Source organism: Ursus maritimus, unplaced genomic scaffold, assembly GCF_017311325.1.
Source record: "Ursus maritimus isolate PB19 unplaced genomic scaffold, ASM1731132v1 scaffold_25, whole genome shotgun sequence".
In the NCBI taxonomy this organism is placed as follows: domain Eukaryota; kingdom Metazoa; phylum Chordata; class Mammalia; order Carnivora; family Ursidae; genus Ursus; species Ursus maritimus.
In genome coordinates this window covers 21,770,672-21,791,854 of record NW_024425008.1, presented here as the reverse complement: position 1 = coordinate 21,791,854, position 21,183 = coordinate 21,770,672, and the positions used below count along the sequence as shown (strand labels likewise).

The 21,183-nt window shown below is 43.5% G+C and overlaps 1 protein-coding gene across 13 annotated transcripts in view; it reads left to right on the top strand.

The window, feature by feature from the left end:
- NRXN3 (neurexin 3) overlaps window positions 1–21,183 on the top strand; it is a 1,447,337-nt gene that overhangs the window by 932,235 nt on the left and 493,919 nt on the right. For 8 of the 13 annotated variants that reach the window (XM_040641601.1, XM_008699159.2, XM_008699139.2 and 5 more), the window contains exon 1: window positions 5,486–6,428. The exons of the other annotated variants lie outside the window; for them this stretch is intronic. In XM_040641601.1, the coding sequence (XP_040497535.1) occupies window positions 6,182–6,428 (247 nt within the window). In that variant the 5' untranslated portion in view covers window positions 5,486–6,181. Of the gene's footprint in view, window positions 1–5,485; window positions 6,429–21,183 lie in introns of those variants that run through there. 13 annotated transcript variants of the gene reach the window in all.

Genomic DNA, 21,183 nt, shown 5'->3' with positions numbered 1-21,183 from the left:
ATCTAAATCTGTATGCACTCTCTAAGTGCCCTCTAAATCTTTAATCTGGTAATTATCTTATAAACATACAAATGATATTATTAATTCTGTTATTGTATAATAATGATTCATTTTCTATGAGTCCTTAAAACTGGATAAAGATTTACATGATGCTGAGGATGTGAAATTTAGATCTCTGATATCCAATGTAAGCTTAGTGAAGACTAACAGGGGTTTAAATGCCCAAATCCTTACAAGTAACTAATTGAATTCTGTCCTTGAGACTAAGGAAAATTTCCTTCCATGATAAAATAGTTTCACTTGGACTTCAAAGGAAGATGGCTAAGGTTTCCAGGAGCATTTCATATTTTTCTTATCCTTGAAGAAATGTGTGAAATTCTAACGAAGTAGGTATCCCAGCGCTATTGATCAAACTGAAGAAATTTGGAAAATTTCCTAAGGAAATTTTTTAACATCCAAACTCCTGATATCCCCATTTCAGCCACAAGGAGGACAAGAGAATAAGTATGGACGTTGATAAGAATGCTAAGTTAATGGAAGAGAAGTAATATATACATTCTGTAACCTCAACTTATGCAAGGATGCCATTGTCTTTTTTTTTTTTAAATCAAATACATTTAGAAGTGATGCTTAGAAGAATAATGCTTTTCCTTTATACCCCTAAGTGGAAAATATAATCAAAATCTGCTTTTTTTTTTTTTTTTGTCGGAATCACTTTCTTAAATGAGCAGAGGGATGAATTCCGTGGCTATAAGTAAATCTGACATCTAATAAAGCAAAGTTTAACGGTTAGCCGTGTTAGGGGCCACCTGTATTTTTCGAAATGTTATTTCATTTCACATTATGAGAGTTCGGTTGTTGTTTGTTTTTGGTTTTGTTTTGTTTTATCTTTCCTCCTCCTAAACTTACCTTTCGTGAACCGCGAGAACTTAAGGATTTCTGTTCTTCATATTTAGAAAAAGAGGGCCCTCGCCTAAGGGTTTAGGGCTCACGCAGAAACAGACTGCTCTGTACTCTGTGTCTCTGCAGTCATATTAGATGTGCCCGCGACAAACAACTTGACAGGTGTCTCCTGCTGGCAGTGAAGTGGAAAGTCAGAGTCTGTACAAGTGACAACGGACACGCGCACACAAAACGCATTGCGAGACCAACAGGGCAACTTCACTTAGGGTTCCTGGCACCATGAAATGCTATCACAAGGCCTATTTTAGAAGCCAAAAGACTCCCCAGACTACTTTATAGCTGAGGTACAGAACAAAGCACGACAAAGAGGGTCAGCTGGGTAAGGACTCTCACACCTTGTTTTGGGACCCCCTCCTGGAGTGTGGGAAGAAGCACAGAGATTGGAACAGGCAGAGGAAACCTAGAATGGCCCATCCTAAAGTCTGAAGGAATAGAGAAGCCCAGCTCTTAAGCAAGCAAATCCAGCTACAGGCTGATTTGTTGTTGTTTGGTTGGTTGGTTTGGTTAATAGTTTTAACATTCCACTTAGAAACCTTAGGTTCCCAAAAGTCTGTTTAGCGTGTTGTGGGGGTCTGTCCAAGTGGAGCTAAGTGTGGTTGTTCCTGTGAAATTATTTGTATTTTTTTGACTTTAAATCAATGGTGAGCATAAGGTTTTTAAATCCGTGTCTGTTCTTTGGTATCTTCTCGGGTGCTCATCTTCGTCTTGGGCGGTGTGCTCCCACTCAAGGAGTGCGCTAGAGAAGACAGTTGAGGAGGAGAGAGGGGAGCTTTCGATGGTAGCACCGGTGTTGACAAACCCTTCAGCTGGGCTCTAGCTGCAGGCAGTGTTTAGAAGGTACCAGTGGAGCTAAAAATCTTAAAAAATAATACATATGTTTCATATATTTCATATGTCAGCCTAATGCAAACTGACAGGCCTGAGAAGAATGAGAATTAGAAAAGAAGTTTCAGAGAAATATGTGGACTAGAGAAATAGGAGGGATAGAAGACAAATGAAAACAAAACAAAACAAAACTCAACAGTGTGTTAAATTGGAGAACAACATGCATTTTTATCAGGATAATTGTGGGTTATCTCTTTGGAGTGGTAGAAGAGAAGTAAACCAGTCTTGAATTTATCCTCTGATAATGTCTTCTCAGTATTCAACTGGGTCCCCAAATGGAATCAGCCTTATCAGAATCCGTGGCTACTTCTTTTGACATTTTGCAAAAAGTAAATAAATAAATTATAAGTATGACAAGTAAAATGAATAGTTCCAGCTGTGACACACCAGCAGCATTTCCAGATTTTGTACAGCATTAAGGATTTATTTTCACTTTGTTGCCTAGCAGAGAATTAATTGAAAGGTCCATCTAAGCTTCCCATGCTTCCTCGGGACGAAGTCAAAAACAGAATTTCCAACACTCAGTGCCAATTTAGAAAAGAAGAAAAATATTAAGTGGATGGGTTGGTCAACTCATCGACTCTGGAAATACATGTCCCTGGGGATCGATGTCACCGAAGCCAGATAAATGGGTCAGTGAAACTAATGGTTTTAAGAACATGGGACTATGAGACTGGCAACTGATTCACTGGATTGATTCATTCAGCAAATACTTACTGAGCTCCTACTATGTGCTACCCACTCCTCCACACACTGAGGCTGTAGAGAGAATAAGACAAAGGCTCAGCTTTCAGGGAACTTAAGGAGCTAGAATACAAAAAAAAAAAAAAAAAAACCAGATAAAATTATTTCAGGAAGCAGATAGTACCCTGAAGGAAATGGAACAAGGTAATGGGATAAACGCCTTTCGGGGGTGGTGGTGGCTAAGTTTAGATGAAGGCCAGAGAGGGCCTCTGGGGAGGAGACATGAAATGAGCTAGTCACATAAAAATCTTGGGAAAAAGTCTTGCTTACAAGAGGGGACAGCAAGTGTAGAGGTTTCTGGTTGGGAAAGAACTTGACACAAAGAGCGGAAGGAGGGTCTGGGAGACTGGAGAGTAGTAAGTGAGGGGTCCCCTGGCAGAAGGTGGAGCCGTAGAACTGGGTCAGGTCATCTAGGTCCACTGAAGGCCATGACACAGAATAAATCCAAAGGGCAGTGAAAATCCATCTGGGAGACTAAATTAAGGAGAAGTTGGATTGATAGGGAATTATCATCTACTTTAGGGAAGGTGCTTAGGGCAGGAAGGTATTTTTGTTTGTTTCTTTCTAACTTTCTACCAATAACATATGGCCCTAACCACACCATACTTAACCTTCTTGGAGTTTTAGCTAATTTTTCTACTGAACAGAGAGTGTGGCTACCCTTTTTTCAAGTGGTAAGCCAGATGTTGTATATGCATTATCTCATTTAACGTTGCTAAGAACCTCGTGAGGGACGGCGTTATCCACATTTTATAGAGGAGGAAACGGGTTTAAATTGAGTCTCCATAAACCACCCCCCTTGCTTGCTGTGGTGCTCCTGGGTACGTGTTGCTAGTTTAAGGCCACTACGCAAGGGCATGAAAGACCTTGAAAGAAGGCCATGTCCTTTGGAGGCTTGTGGATCCCAGATCACCCTTACAGCTGAGAACCAGACCAGTTGGGATGACTGTGCACCATTTACCATGAGGCAGTGTGGACCTTTAAAATACTGATTTCAGAATACCAAATCACAGCCATAAATGCTTAAAATGGACTTGATATTTGACCTTGAAGACAAACCATCCATAAGTTTGTTATGTTTATCTGCTAGAAATGCTGATTCCTCATCATCTCCTCAGGGCATCCCAAGGATGAATAGGACTGTCTAATCGCTGTTTGTTTGTTTGTTTGTTTGTTTGTTTTTTCTCAGTGAGTTTGAAATGTTCATTGAGGTCGGGTGTATAATAGGTGCTGTAAGCTCTTTATTAAAAGACTGACGCCACCTAAATATTATATATAGAGAGACATAGAGACAGGTAGATACAATATATAGACAGATACATTTTAACATACATATGATTATATATCTATGATATATATACATATATATGTGATTATATATGACATATAGATGTATGATTTAGCCAGCAAGTATCATATAGTATATATATGATTTAACCATCAAGTACTATTCCCTCTACTTCCCCCCAAATGTAACGTGCTTTTTTAACCAAGGTGAATATGAAGGAGGAAATCAAAGCTAACAAGATCCCCCTGCCCCACTCCCCCAGGTTTAGGAGGGCTGCCCTTTGGGTTTATGCCTCCAGCTCTCATCATGCGGAGTGCGGGGGAACGGGTAGGCGGGGGTGGAGGCCGCATCCTCCAGAATGTCACTGTTCTCTGGCAGAGCCCTGGGTCAGCTTCCTCCTGGAGGCACAGATGACCAGGACAGGCGCGCCAACCCTCTTCCTGTCACTCCCGCTCTCCCCTGCAGGTTCAGCCTGGATGTAAAAGCAGCGCTCTCTGGTGCCCAGCGCCCTGGAGGCCCGGAGGCTTCAGCCACGGGGGCAGCGCCTCCCAGGCCAGTCAAAGGCGAGCCAGCCACTCGTCTTCCGCCCACAGAAGCAGCCCTCGCCGCTTCTGAAGTTCTTTGACCAGGACAGCTGGCGCAGGTGCTAACCTCTGGGACCTGAATTTCCAAGAGCGTCCTGTCCACCAGGGGAGTGGAAGCTACCTTCTTGAAGGGCCTCCAGCCACCAAATCCCTCACCCTCCGGGGTCCCCAGACCATCTCTTCCGTTCACTGTCAAGAGACAGGACGCAGATTCCCGCCTCTCCCTCTGCGGGTGGGGTCCGGGGAGAGTGGCCCGCACAGTGCTGACCGCCTGGCCAGGGGGAGCGTGCGGGCGGCACCACGGCGTGCAGCCGCTCCAGCGCTCTTGCTGACTCAAGGGGTTTATTTTTATTTCTATCTGGGGCTACTTCAGCCTTAGCCATAGCCTGCATTTTTCTTCCCAAATTGTAAAAGGTGCCTTAATCATCCGAATTTGGCTTAATGCGCCTGAGAGAGGAGAAGGGAAAGGGTGATTTAAAAAGAGAGAGGCGCAGCGTCCGTCCGTAGGTCTGTCGGCCTCACTCATCCGTGCGCACACACACGCTCACTCTTCTGGGAGGGAGCGGAGCGCGGGGAGGGCAGCGGTGTGCGCGGGAGGCTCGCGCGGGTGCAGACGAGCGAGCGTGTACTTGAATGGGGAGGGCCGGGATTCCGGGTCGCTCGGGCCCCTCCTCCCTCCCGAGCCAGCCAGTCCCTCGGCCGAGCGCTCGCGCTGCACTGATTTGCTCTCGGGAGTGCGCTATTTGCATATGACTTGCCCATTTGTGAATTTGGCTCCCCAACTCCTCGCTTCACTTCACCTGTGCCTCCCAGTTCCGCGCACTTTGCAGGCGCCCGCCCGCCTCTCCGCCACTTCTGCCGCCTGCCGGGCACCTCCTCTTGCGTCCTCCCCGCTCGCCCACCCACCTCTCTCCACCCAGGGCCACGTTGGTTTGGGTGGCTGCTCCGCGTTGGCTTCCCCCTCCTTGCCTCTTTCCCTCCGGTCCTTCTTGTTCTCTTCCTCCGGCTGCTGCTGCTGCTGCTGCTACTGCTGCTACCGCTTTTCATCCAGTTGGAAACCCAGGACGCAAGCGGTTGCTCCGTGGCGCTCTTCCAGAACGCTCAGGGTTAACAGCCTCCGCGCCCTTCCACCGAGACTTCGGGAACACGCGAAGAACTCTCCCACCTGCAGCCCCCTTTTGCCTGGCAGTTCTGCAGTGCATCGCATGGAAGTGGAAAAAGAAAAAAAAAATGTTCAAACTGCCTGGATGTTGGGATAAACTAACCTGAACCTTCTTGGGTCTCCTGCTGCCTCCCCCCTCTTCCTTCGTTTCCACCTTTCCTCTGTGTGGCTTCCCGGAGTGTGCAGTTGAGCCGCCTGGAGATCAGGAGGAAGCCGCGCCGGGCCTCCCCTGACATGTGTGGCATTCCGGGGCTCCCTAGGAGGGTTGCTATACCTGGGTGGACTTTGGCTTTCTAAATTTCAGCCCCGGGAAAGAGCAGCTTTTAAAAGCCTTCTATCTTTTTTTTTTTCTTTTTTTCTTTCTTTTTTCTTTCTTTTTTTTTTTTTTTTTTAACTGATTCATCATCTGTCTTGAAAGTGCTTATTTCCTCCCTCTTTCCAAAATACGGGCAAGTATTCCTGCTGCTATGATGGGCCCTTGGGCATCATGAACTTCATTATTCCTCACTGGCTGGAATTCAAACTGCCCATCTGTAGTGGTCCAGTGCGTTGACCATGCACCTGAGAATCCACGCAAGACGGAGCCCTCCTCGCCGGCCGGCCTGGACGCTTGGGATCTGGTCCCTCTTCTGGGGATGTATCGTCAGCTCTGTGTGGAGTTCCTCTAATGTAGCTTCTTCCTCCTCCTCCTCTTCCTCGCCGGGGTCTCACTCTCAGCACGAGCACCATTTCCATGGCAGCAAGCATCACTCAGTGCCTATTTCTATCTATCGCTCCCCTGTTTCCCTTCGAGGAGGGCACGGTGGGTCTCTCTGCTCTTTATCCTTTTAATGGGGCATAGTGATTCCTTAACCCACTCGCCTTTCAGGTAATGTCAAGGGTGGGAAGAAAATAAAAAATTGAATTTAAAATGATAAAAAGCATCGCATGTGCATGAGAGAAGAAAATGTTCAATTTCCCCTTAAAGGCTAGTGTTTTCTGCCCCAGCCCCTCAATTTCTCTAATGGTTTCTCCTCTCCTTAGCTTTCTTATTCATTGCTTTACAAACACCACATTTTTCCCTTTGCAACCTTCGGCCTCCTTCATCCCCCCCCCCCCCACCATGACGGCAAGCAACTTATCAGATAAGTCCCAGGTATTGCACTTTGAGAATATCCATTCACCTTGCTTTCACCCTTTTTTCAGATCTTGTTTTGGAGCTAGTCATGGGGAAGTAGATAGCAGGGATCCTTAGGTCTCAGCCTGAAGTTGATGGAGCTGCTTTGAAGTGACCTGTGTGGTTAAGGTCAGGGAGGAGAGCTGCTGAGTGTAAGAAAGCAGAAAATGTAATTAATAAAGAGTAGCCAGTATTGTTCATTTGGGCAGCTTTATGTTTGTCCACATGTCTGAGGGAAAGACCAGCTGTCTCAAAAACTGCACATCTAATATTGCTAACTACTTCATAGGAAGTGACAAAATAGATAAGACAAAGTCCATTTATAATTTACCCAAGTGTAAATTACAGTAACTTTGATTCCACCATTTATTCCAATGTTATTTCAATTAAAGGTAGCACTGGTAGGATTGTTCACACAATACAGGTATGATGTGTTTTGCTCCGAACAACCCTCCTTGCATAGCTATTGAAGGAAGAGATCTATGGCTCTTAAAAATCTATTCAGCTCCGAGCAGGCTGCCTCTGAAAGGGCGATGTCTGCCACCAAGGTGGGAGTCTGCTGTAGTAAACTGTTCCAAAGAAGGGATCTTCAATATTTGTTTACTATGCACTCTACTCTGGTGCTGAGGAGAGTAGGAATCACAGAGCCCAAGGGCAGGAGCAGCCCTCCAGGGAGCTGCACAAGTGAACCACAGTAGAGGTGCCCTGCGCTAGCTTGTAGTTTGAAGACCTCTAGCATGCAGACCCCATTCGGAATGTCAGTTCTTCCCACTGCCTCCTAGCCATGGGCTTCTGCTCTGTACTGTCTGTAGTGTTAAGTGGAGGCACATTGAGAAAATGCCAGCACGTACTCTGGCTCTTTCTGGCTCTCTCTTTAAATTTTATTTGATGGAGTTGTCAAGCAGCTCAGAGCTTGTAAGGTTGGTGGAGAGGGGTGGTGGGAAGGAGTGAATGCTTGATCTTGATCTGGTTGCTGTTTTCTCTGTGACTCCTGCTGGGTCTGGTGTAGGCTTTCTTAAAAAAAAAAAAAAGGAGAGGAAAGAACTACAAGCACCCCAAAAGCAAAAGCAGTTTCATTGAAATGGAAACTGTTAGCTCCTAAGGGGGAGAGGGACCCGGGGTGGGGGTGGGATTGTAAAGAGTGGGAAGGAAAAAGAGGGGAGTGGGAGATGAAAGAAGCCAGACAGACGATTACTAATAGCCATAATTAAACATGGAAAGGCTCAGCGATAATTAGCTAAATTTCGCTAATTAGTGTAAATGATCAGCAGGGAGACGGATATTATGCATTAGTTAGAGGTTATAGGCTGGCGGAGTCTTGATGTTTTCTGTTCAGGATGTAAACAGTTAAAAGCAGCTACTAGTTAAGTGATGGTATTTGCAGAGCGGTACTTCCCAGGGGTTTCTAAATCTGTCAATCTCTGTCTCTGCTCTCTGTCTCTCTCTCTTTCAGCGAAAAGGGCTAGAGGGGTTGAGCCTTGCACAGATTAAACACAGCTCTTTTCTACTGACTTCATTTCTTCCAAGGATCAGTTGCTCAGCAACTTCTGAATCTTTTTGACTCGTTCCCAGTCTGGTTTCTCATTAACCTGCATCTGATAAGATTGAGTGTGATGGAAAAGGAGAATGAAGTAAATAAATGACTAGAGACCCCAGAAAAGGCCCTCACCCACCAGAGCTGTGGCATGCAGCGAACCCCAGGGTCTGGCATGGCTATGATAAGAAAGCTCATGAAATCATCTCTTGAGTATCCCCTTTCAGTCCTGAAGTCCCATCCCATTGATTTGGGGCTTGGAGAGTGAATGCATCTATATTAAGTAGGCTCCTTGCATATTTAATTAATGTTTTTGAGCTTGAAAACAAGAGAAGCTGGCAATCAGCAAGATGCCCCAACCTCTGACTCCAATCCCACAACCAAGCTACGACCTTTTGTGTCCTAAAAACACCAGAAGACCCCTCGGAGCTTTGCTAATGCACCTCTCATTCTTACTGGGAGTACACTTGCTTTCTCCCAGTCCAAGACAAAGCCTTCACTAACAGCAACTGTTTTAAAAAATCTTTTGGATGGAGGCGGTAGGAGGCACAGCACCATGAGACTAATGTTGTTACTAATAGTTTTCTGCCAACCTTATTCCAGAGTTAAAAGCAGCAGTCTCTATTGTCTGGAAAGGAGTAAATGCCCTTCATTCTGGTGTAAAATGAAAACTAGAGCCTTGAGTCCAAGAACTTTCTTTGAACTTGGAGATGTTCGTTTGTTTGTTTTATGCTGGCTTCCCTTGCTCATTTCTCCTCTCTGTCCGGACCACCCTGCCCAGGGCAGCCTAGAGAAGGCTGCGCTCCTTTATGAGTTTGGGAGACTAAGGCCACACCTGTCTGAGGCACCCAGAGTACTCTTTGGTTAGGATTGTGTCTCAGGACAGAATCAACTCTCTCTTCTTAAGTGAGATCTAGTAAGTTTTCCCCCTCAGTTGGTCCCTTCTCTCACTCAGGCTCCCTGTTTTCTGCCATGCTCCCACCTGCTCAGTAGTCAGTCAGCTAACATTTATTGAGCATTTACTATGTGTCAGGCTGTGTGCTCCTTGCTGAGGATAGAAATCTACATAAGACATCGCGGTGTTCAGCCAGGGATAATTTCAGAAGTATTTTGATCATCTATGAAAGATAAGTGCTTCTCTAAAGTAAAAAATATGGGGGATGGTGTGAGGGTCCAAATACCAAAGCAAATTAATTAATATATGATTTAAATATTCTTTATAAAATGCAGATTTACATTCTTCTGTCATTCAGAATATCCCCACAAGTATTTTTCATCATGCTTAAATATCATGCTTATCAAGGCTCCTAGGTAGTTTGTTAGTACGGGAAATATAAATACGAGAATACATTTGTTTACCAACCTGCAGTTTCATAAAGGAGTTTTGTATATTTTTTCTCCTCTCCCACCTTTAAGAACTCCAATGAGCATCTGCCTAAAAAATGCTTTCATAGTTAATAGTTTAGAAAACGGACTTTTCTGAGAATCTAGGTTTAGTGTGTGCCTTGCATGTTATCCTCCGTAAAGTAGCAGGCCTTCCTGACTCTTTAGGAAAGTGGGGGAACTCGTCGAGGACATAAAACTCAGTTGTAAAAGGGAACACACCACACTGTATTTAGAGGAAATACATGCTCAAAACCTAGGGTGTGTGTGTGTGTGTGTGTGTGTGTGTGTGTGTGTGTGTGTTTGTGTTTAGGGGAGGCAGCTTAAGTTCTATTGGAATCATCTCCGCGAAAGTGGTGGCCGTGGTCCCGCTAGTGACGCATGGGCTGCAAGTCCTTCTTGTAAGAAATTGTGCTCCTCATTCATTGTCACAAAGACCCACCTCTTAAGTTTTTCCAGCCATGAGGCTTGTTTTACTCTGATGTGTTGAGCACTTTCTTCTGCTCAGCCAGCTGCTTCCTAACCACATTCTCTCTCCTTTCCTTCTTGGGATTCGGTTTGCTGAATTATTCATAGTGTTGGTTGACAGATAAAATTATAAGATTTATATGTCTTTGGCCTTGGTGATGAATTAATTAAATTGGTTTCTCCTTCTTTCTCTCCTCTAGATGCATTGTTTTTCTTCTCTCAAATTTGCTGGCAAGTGGTGGGTCTGGAGATTCACTTGTTCTTGAAAGATTACCAAGGGAAGATGATAATATCCTACTGTAAATTTCTTCAGGACTTGCAGTGTGGATCATTGCATCAGGGGGAGATGAGGGCTGCCGTATCATAGGGACAAGAGATGAGATAATTGGAACAATTGCTTTCATGAAACAAACAAACAAAAACCTTCACCAGACTGGGTGATGGCTGGAATTCCATAGTAAGAACTTTATTGTTTTTTCATCTGATTTTGGATCTAGAAGGCGTAGCGTACTCCGTTTTACCTTTGAGTGAATGAATTTTGTGGATCTCAGACTTGCTTCGCTAGGACCCTGGGTGATCTGAGAGGGAGGCAGATCTCTGAAGATAAACCTTGAACTTATCCATACTTTTCTCCATCTATTAGTTTGTTGGAGCTGCCATTAAAGAAAAAAAAATCACAGACGGGGTGGCTTAAACAACAGAAATTTATTTTTACACAGCTCTGGAGGCTAGAAGTCCAAGGTCATGTTGTTGGCAGATCTGGTTTCTTCTGACGCCTCACTCCTTAGCTAGTAGGTGGCCCCCTTCTCATTGTCTTCACATGCTCTTTGCTCTGTGTTCATGTGTCCCTGATGTTTCCTTGTGTGTCCAAATATCCTCTTCTGTGAGGACACTGGTCAGACTGGATTAAGGCTCACCTAAATGTCTCATTTTGACTTAATCACCTTTTTAAAGGTACTGTCTCAAAATCCAGTCACATCCTAAAGTACTGGGGTTTAGGGCTTCAGCGTACGAGTTTTGGGAGGACACGATTCAGCCTATAAAACTCCTCCTCTTCTTCTAGGACACAGTCATTGGGAAAGAAGGAAAGAGGCACCATTCAGTGAATCTCTGCTAAACTCAGACTTTCACAGTGGAGATATAACCCTTCAGTGACTGTGGTAATCATTCACAAAACTGATGAGATGGTGCCTCGAGAGGAGAAAGTCTGTTTATTTGGAGAAAACAATACCAGTAGGTTCAGTTCAACCATGTGTTTGCTTTCCTATCGGTCTATACGTGGTTCCGTTTGACTATACCCATGTGCTCCGCAGACAGACTCCAGTGTCCGCACTCCAAGACTCTCTCCTTTGCCCTGCTTCCATTCCAGGCCAGACCCTCCTGCCCACGTAGTGACTTCCTTTGTAAACCGAGGTTGCCCACACACCACCAACTCCCTTCACATCTCACCTTTCAGGAAAACAAACAGACAAACAAAAAACCAGGTGAAATCAGTATAAACGCCCACCTTTTTGGCAGCTGAAAAAATACGTCCTTTTAACAAAGTATCAATTTCATTATTTTTCTGTTGGGTTTTTATTTTGTAAAAGTTCATCTTACAATATAAGTGGGAAGTAATCTGTCTACATCGTGATGTGTCATGAGGCTTGGGTGAGAGAAGGTATGACAATAATCCAGCGATTTAGCTGCTCTAAATCCCGAGCAATGTATTCAGCTCTTGGGGGAATGCATTTTTTGAGTGTTTTTCTTTATTTTTATTTTTGTTTCTGTATTCAGATACTTTCGAAAAATGACTGTTGAGAGAATACATGCTAATGAGGACGACAGGCGAATGATAATGGGGATGGGCAGTGTGGTGGTCGGCGGGCTCCAGAACGATCAACCACAAGATTTAGGATTGGAAGAACTAGTTCTCAGTCTTTTTTCCTAACTTGGGAACTTTGTGATCTTGGATAAGTCATGAGGCTTGACTTTGACTCAGTTTTTCCATTTCTAAACTGATAATAGCAATAGTAATACCACAGAGATGTCACGGAATTGTGAAGACATTAAACAAGTTGTGCTTTGTACATTGCAGGCAATTGCGTACGGGTTAAATATCTATGAGAGCTATTTTAATGACAGTGCTCTTTCAGTTCCTGGTACAAAATCGAGCTTCAGTGTTGACTGGCTACTGGTTGGTAGTTTGAGGTTAAAGAGCATGGATCTACTGCGTCTCCTCATTTTCTTATCCGCGGCAACACTTTTTGCCTCCAAGGGGAGACAACTTTAATATGTATTTCCTTGTTTATGGCACTAAAAGAAAATAGCATGTGTGGCCAGCTTGTGCTTTTTGATAACATGTTAAAAAACCATGCCAGGCGAAAAGTTAGCCTGGCAACTGTTTAGAAGCTGAGAGATCTAGTGAAATAAGAGGGAAGAGGCCCCTAAGAAATATTCTGAGATCATTTTGGAAATACATAATTGGATCATGTTTCTAGAAGACGTCTGCTGAATTTAAACATTCCTATACGATGCTCAGCATCCATTGAAAAGTTGAATTTTTAATCTGGTTTATACTAGGAAAAAGACAGGTCTTTTTAGGACTACTATTTTTAGATCTGGAAATAGAGGATTTCTTTTCAAGTCCCTTCTGGTGCTTCTACTCACCAGGACTCAAAGTTAGAGAGGAGGTGGGAGCATGGGAGGTTCTGGAACACTTAAAGTTGAGTTCGTGGAGCCCAAATTTAAACCAGAATTCTTCTGGAGAGAACCTTACGCTGGGCCATGGATGTCACTCCTAGTTTTCTCCCTGACAAACTCTGGGACTTTGGATGTGATATTATGTTTCTAAATCGTATTAGTCTTTTAACATTTAAGCACACGATGGAACATACTCATCTACTAACCTATCTTTCTTTTACCTGTAGTTTTCTGCATGCCATGTAGCGTGTGTATGGGCCTTAACACTGCCATTGGGGAAAAATTGGCTTTTTCATTTCTTCCTCATTTGTACAATGAGGGGGTTGAGTGAGATGATCTCTCCAAATGGCTCTTGGCACAAGGACTGCATGCTTCTCCAATTCGTACGCCTTTAAACACACCACTATGTATCTTATGTGGGTCTGTGTTCCCCAGGTCCGCTGGTATTTTATAGGTTTGTTCTCTTGACTGATAACCCATGCCAAGGCCACAACCAGGTTTTCTCTTCCCCCCGATCCCCGACAGAAGCAGAATCATGTGCAAGAGTGGCACACTGTGATGTTAGAAAGCCCACCATCCAAATTCACCACAGCGTCATGTCGAGACAGGAAGAATGCAGCTTTCATTTAAATACATCTTATCAGCACTAGAAAGGAATTCTGTGTTATGTTTAAAATGCTCTGCTGTGTTTAACTGTATCAGAGCAGAGGACAGCATAGCAACGGAGTGTATAAAGAGCCAGTGGTTTATGTCTACTTCTCTTAGAGTTTTGAGAGACTTGCATGGATCATACACCTTCACATTGCACACCCCTACTGTGTGCCACGCTCTCCTCCAGTACTTACATATACGATTCCGTTTAATCCCCACAAGCCTTTGATATTCATAAGGTTACCACCATGTCCTACATAAAAGCAACGAGACTCAGAGAGCTTATGTACCTCGACCAAAGTACTATGGTGGTGGAGCTGGGGTTCTAACTCAGTTCTGTGCACAAAGTTCTTGGCCTTTCTGCTATACCACCCAGTCCCTTATCTCAAGAAACAGGAAGCAAACACAGCAAGCTCTTTCGTCAGGAATAGAGTGTACAGATTAATGAGATGTTCTGATTAATGTAGTTGGCACACCTTTGCAAAGCATCTATAAGAGTGTCCAGTTCATAGTAAGTATTTGAATGTTTATCAGTCTGCCTGAACCCATTCTGACCCAAGGAGATACTAATTAGAAGGAGCAGGCAGATGAAACATCCACACTGATACATGTTTTTTGAGTGAATGAGTGAAGGACCGAGTGAGGTGCCACATGATTGGTTCTTCTTTATTAGGAGAGTAGGGATAGGTGTTTCTAGAAGAGGTGAAGGGCAGGGGAAGTCATGTATTTCTCAGAAGCACACCAGCAGGTTTATAAAGCCTCAGGGCTACAAGAGCGCTTAGGGATTGTCTGACCCTCTTATATTCCAGATGGGCAAAGTGAGGCCTTGGCTATAGGCATCAAGTCAGTATCAGAGCCAGTGGGGAATTGGGCAATATAACTCCAACTCCACCATCCTTTTTTCACTCCTCTGCTGAAGGGCCTTCAAGACCCTTTCTCAAATTGCAACCTTGTGTCCCATCTCTCTTTCTATAGACTGATCTTTCTTTTCACCAGATTAAGTCCTCCAGGATTGGATTCTGCCAGCAAAGGATTTCTCTGGGCTTCCATAAAAATTCATTTTCCATGTGCATTTTTCTAGTAGGTGCCTGGCTTTGTGCTAAGAGGCAGGCGTTCTTGGGGTGTCTAGAAAGCTTCCTCTGTAGGGAGACTCCAGTGTGGGAAAGGACTCAGATGCAGGTTCCTGTGTAGGGAGACATTGCCTGGCCCAGTTGGGTCTCCCTCCCCAGAAAGCAGAGGGAGATGGCCTACGTACTCACCTGTCTGTTTCCCATCTGGAAACCACAACTGAGTTATTGTTCAAAGACATGTCCCCTGACCCAGTCCCCACCTCTTGCTTACCAGCTATGGAGTGGCTCTGTGAGCAGAAAACTCCTAGAAACCATCAAGCCATATTTTCTGAGCTACTGTTATCACCCTCCCTTTTTTATTGTTTTGAAATATTTCTGTCACCCCCCCACATTAGAATATAACTGTGTGTACTCTTGAGTGACTTTCCCCCAAACTATGAATTTCAATTCTTTCTGAGACAGTCTTTCAGAATTTGAATATAATTACACGCTTTGGGTGCAAATTGTGGTTTTTGCTACATAAGAAACTAATGGAAATGATCCGCCTGTTCCTGTAGTTTACAGATTATATGCTTCAGAACTGGGGGTATATATTTAGTCTCTTTTTCTGTGTGGCACATTAAAATGAGAATGAAGTTGGGCTGAGCCACCTCAGTTGCTAGGCAGTAGAACAGGTCGATAGAGCACAGCGTTACGCCGAACCAGTGTTGGGTGGTTTTTTTTTTTTTTTTTTTTTTTTTTTTAAAGATTTTATTTATTTATTTAACAGAGATAGAGACAGCCAGCGAGAGAGGGAACACAAGCAGGAGGAGTGGGAGAGGAAGAAGCAGGCTCATAGCGGAGGAGCCTGATGTGGGGCTCGAACCCAGAACTCTGGGATCACGCCCTGAGCCGAAGGCAGACGCTTAACCGCTGTGCCACCCAGGCGCCCCCAGTGTTGGGTGTTTTACTTCACATTTATTTGTGTTGGCCCTTCGTCATTTGATGCTGTCTGTCCTGGAAGGGAAGGGAGAGGACAGAGGCGGGGCCAGGCTGTCTGCAGAGACTCAAAGAAGGAAGAAGAAGTAATTACCTCAAACACCCAAGTGGAATGGGTACTTTTTCGAATTTGAAATTGCCACACAGAGACCTCTTTCTGAAGAGCAGGCAAGACTTGAGGTCAAGTGCACAGGTGTGGCCACATCTTTAGGGACATGGACTTGGGCAGATCCTTCTCTCCAGATGAGGGCCGATGACTAGATAGAGAAACTAGTTTCCCCTGTTTGGCCTTGCCTTGGTGGCTCTAGACAAAAGGCTATCACTCTGGTTAAAATGTTTTAATGTGCTTCCACAGTCCATTTAAATGCCTGGTCTCAAATCCAGACGTAGCATGAGCAAGTAGTGATAGGCAGTAAAGGCTTCATAAGTGATAACTAAGAGGGTAATGCCCATTTCTTTGAATCCTTGGTTTTAATGAAAGACTAAAGGCCCTCATGAAAAACTAGATCACAGGTAAAATAAAGCAAGCCCCGCTTGGATTCTTGGGGTCAATGTTAGCAGCATTCTGATTATTTAAAAGTTTGAAAGGATGGTTAAAGGTTAAATATTTCAAAACAATAAAAAAGGGAGGGTGATAACAGTAGCTCTAGAAATTTGGCCGACAGAATAATTTGGGTGGAGGGAGAGTCCTGTGGTTTGGATAGTCAAGGTTTTGTTGTATATCTTTTTCCTTAAACTAATTACTGTATATCTCTTTCTATAAGCCACTATCTCTGCATAATTGGATGGGGAATTATGTGTTCACTTATGTCAATTCAATCTTCTTAGATAAAATAAACCCAAGAGAGGAGACTTCTATGCTTTCACAAGAATGATAATAATATCTACCCGACTCTTAATAATTATAATAACAATATACCACTTTCGTGTGTGTTCTTTCAGTGTGCCTGACACTCTTCTAAAGCTCTTAGCTTGTTTAGTTCTCCTATGAGGTCAATTTAGTTGTTTTCCCATTTGAAAGATGCAGACACTGAGGCATGGAATGTTTGAGTCATAAGGTCAGGTCGTAAGATGACGCATGGCAGAACCAGGCTGGATAGCTAAGCAGTTTGAATCTAGAGCTGTGCTCTTAATATTTAAATATTCATGCAATATTACCTGGAGTGATGGGGGAAAAAATCTGAAAGTGATATTTTCAAATGCAGTGTCTGGCTCTTTTTAAAAGGTCTTTTATGTTAGACTTAGAACCAAGATTAATTATGAGGACTGCGAAATCTTCTAAACTTAACAGCTGACAATATGCACTTACTTTGTGTCAGTCTTTTGGGTTCCTGCACCTAATTCCAGCATGTCTGTTTGCACGGGGGCCAAGCAATTCTCTCAAATACCAGTCAACTCCATTCTGATGCCTGTCTACCTGGGGATAGCACTGGATTCCATAGGTTGAGGGTTCAGTCCTAAAGGACCGCCACCCCCACTGCCAACCCCTACACCAGATGCCAGTCACCGTCTAGGTTGTTACCTGTATTTCTGACCAGCCAGCTCTAAAGCAGATGGCTCCCTAAACCCTCTGTTTGAGTTCAATTATTTTTCTAGAATGCGTCACCAAACTCAGGAAACCCATTTACTTACAGGATTATCGATTTAGTATAAAAGGAAACAACCCAGAAACAGCCAGGTGGAAGGACTGTGTAGGCTTAGTTTTGAGGGAAGGGGAGTAGAGCCTCCATGCCCTTTCCAGGTACACCATTCTCCCTAATCTCCATGGGTTCAACCTGGAGGCTCTCTAAACCCTGTCTTGTTGTTGTTGTTGTTGTTGTTGAATTCTTTGGTCATCTGAATGAGCAAATACATATTTCTATAGGTCATAATATCACAGTCAGGTATTAAACTAAATGCTTTATTTTATTTCATCTTTACCAACCATCCTTCAGTGCAGGTGCCATTATTATCAGGAATGTAACAGGGAAAGAAATGGAGAGTTAGGCAATTCATTTCAAGTTCTCCCACCTACTAAGCAGTCAACCCCTTGCATCTGTTGAACTTGTAGGTCAAGTAATCCAATCAAACATAAACCTATTTCCTGGTATTGAGAGCTGATCAGAACACTTCCCTATATTCACAAGTCCTATTATATTATAGGAGATCATCTGTGCTTTCTGAAACAGCCTTTGGAAACTCACGCAAATTTCAGAGTCAGCTGGCTAAGGATGTTTACATATTCAATGAAGAGCGAGGGGCCCCTCCATTGATAAGGAAGCCCACTGGTGACTCACCTGCCTCATTTTTGATGCACTCTAAGAAACTCATTTATCAGGAAATTTAGTCTCCTACAGAGACTAGATGTTAGGCAAACCACCAAAATGTCCTGTTTTTAGTTCTCTTACCTGCAAGATGAGAGAGTTGCAGTTAATGATCATGAAGTGGCCTGCCAGCTTTGTCTTTGCAAGTTTGGTCTTCATCTTTCTATCAATATGACAGGCAAGATTCCAATGATTTCTAAAACAGCTCTTCACTCTTATTAGGTCACCTTTGAATCTACTTTTATTTTTGGCCCTTTGTGCATATGGCGGAAGTTCATTAATTATAAGGGTAAAACTAATGAAACAAATATTCCAAGAGTGGCAGTGCTTTTCAGTTTGGGTATGTGTGTATATATGTACATGTGGGTGAATGTGTGAGTCAGAAAAAAATAGTGTAACATAAAGACCTTGATAACAACCTAATTAGCTCCTGACCTGGAATGTAAAGTCAGACAGGAGTTAAATCCGCTGTGCATTAGCGATGTAGGGATGGTTCAGTACCTGCTTCTTACTGCTCTCATGTAATTTACCAGTGCATTGTGTCACAGAGGCTCATGTTCAAATGTCAATTATAGTTGAAGAGGGGGACATCTTTAATGTGAGATAGGAATATAAACCTGGAGCCCTGGGCCTCTATGGCCAATCCCCCTCTTTCAGATGGTATTTTTAGGGATTTCCATGCCAGGGGACCATTTTGTATGTATGCCCTGCTACCCCCATCACCTGTCAGTTATTAAGGACCTATTAGACTAGCTATCAAATAAGACCACTCTTTCAGATCATGCTGAGATAGTGATGTTTTCATGTCCCTGCACAAGGTGACTTAATAACAGTAACTTTGAAATAGTCCCAACACCTGAACGCTAAGTTTCTCAGGCCCTGGGGTGATGCCCCGAAAAGAATATTAGGATAGAAGACCCTCATTGACTCAAAAGCTGCTTTGAATTTGTGAAATTGTCAGATATTTGACTCAGAAGACATTTTTAGAGACATTTTCTAATCAAATTATTTTTCACGTGAAGAAGCCAACAGCCCAGGAGTTTGTGAATCGTTCCCAAATCACATTTTTCAAGTTAGGGGCAAGTCGGGGCTACAGCACCCGTTTTCAGATTCGATTTAGTCCTCTTTCTACAGCACACGGTGTTAGTGCTCAAGCTTTCCAGGCCACCTATTTTGCTGTGGACAAGGAGATGATGATAGTCTCTAGTACAAGTGGTCTAATAAATCAGAACAGAGGAAGCAGAAAGCAAGAGAGCTACGTTATTTCAGACCCTCACACCATTTGCCTTAATCGCCATCACAGAATGTGGTTCCCACTCCATCCCAGGCGTGCCATGCCCTCACAGGGTCCTCGCTTTCTCTCTGCCCCAGCAGCCTCGAAGGGAAATTCATTGTGCTGCAGCTCAATCAAACCGTTTGATGAGAGCTTTCAAGCCTAATTACATGGAAGGTTCCATCCAGTGAAAGGAAAGAGGAAAGAGAAAGGGAGAAATTAAATTGAAGTGTAAATCAGTCAAGGGCTTAGATCCCGTGCTTTCTTTCTTTTTAATCAAGAGTAAAATGAGAGGAGAGTTTGAAGGATCATCACAAGACACCATTAGCTACCCAAGGAGTTCTTGCCTGAAGTTGGTTTGTCGTGAAAAGTGTACAATCTGTCCAAAAAAGGAAATAGCCGAAGGGTTGTGCTTTGGTTGAGGAGAATGATGCTGAGGGACAGGACAATTTGTTTTTCAGTGACTGTGTCATCTTTAATTCCTCTAGATGGCTAGCGTATTTTCTTGCTAATGATGTAATAAATATGTAGAGTGTAACTGGGGTAATTTTATATTATGTAGGAAAGGGTAGTGTTTTCAGTACATTCAATATTGGACACTACACCTGAAATCAGTATTCAGAATTTTGGCCTGTTTCCCTGGAGGTTGACACAGGTTTGACATATTCCTCCAAAATTACTTGATATTTGTAGAATGTTTTACAGTATTGTAGAGAAAATTTGTGATCTTTTTTGATCCTTGCCACAGCTCTCTGTGGCAGGAGGACAGGTGGTATGGTTGTTATCTGTCCCATTTTTTTTTAAGCTGATGTAATCAAAACTAAAGAAATATAAATGACTTGACTAAAGTCATTCAAGTGTTAAGTGACAGAGCAGAAACTGACACCCAGCTTCTGTCTACTACATTGCTTTGCATGACTTAGTATCTTGTATAGAATTCCTGGGCTTTCCAGTATGAAAAGGAGAGGGGGAGAATAGCAGAGAAGACAGCATTTAGCAAAGACTTATTAGGATAGGGAAGGCGTGATACACCTTAATTATTGAATACTTACAGTGAGTAGTGCAGGATCCTGGACTATCTTCTGCAGTGAACAATTGAAACATGGACCCTATATTCAGAGGCTTACAGTGTGGTTACAGATGTCTTAAACTGATGCTTAGATCTGTCCTTTCTATCCCTCCATCATCCCCACCCATGTCACATGGACAGTTACAAACCTTCTTAACAGACCTTCCTAAACTTCCAATTGCCCTTCCTGTCCACACTCTCCTCACCACTGGAGCCATCCATCTGAAGTACCAGTCTGATCGCGTCACTCTCCCATAGTCTCCTCCTGGCCTATAGGACAAAGTCTTATCAGATCATGTCACTCCCTCTGTACCTAGAATAAAAGCTAACCCCTTTCCTTTATGATCTGGACTCCACTACGTCCAGCCTCATTTCCTAACATGATCTTTGACCACCTTGGATGCCTTCTTCTTGATGGTGGTGTTGTTCCTTGAGCATGCCAATTTCGTTCCCACTCATAGGCCCTTCATATTATCAGTCCCTTCTCCCTGGAATGTTTTCATTTTCATCCAGATTGCCATATGGCCCCTCCTTCTTATTGTAACAACAGGCTCTGACTTCAGTGTCAACTCCTCAAGAGCCCTTTCTTAATGACAGTCTAAAAAATGTTCTTTCAAATCCCTGTCCATCATAAGACCTTATTTTCTTTTCTTTGTAGCCCATATACCTCAATGAAGTTTATTTTTGTGTGTACTGCTTCTGTCAACCTGCTAGAACATAACCTCTGAGAGCAGAGGCATTGTCTGCCTTGTTCATGGTTGTATGTCCAGAGCCTACAACAGTGACCGGCAAGGAGTGAGTTACCATAAACATTTGCCAAATGAATGGATGGATGAAAAATCGACAGACACCCCACTTCAAATATGGCTCCCACCCAGCCTTTAGCCTCAGTTGTCATGAGGGTCTTTCAAAACTCCATGACTTTAGAATGTATGGCTTCATTGATTGTGAATCTCTCTCACTCATTTTCACCTTACAGCTTACTCCATA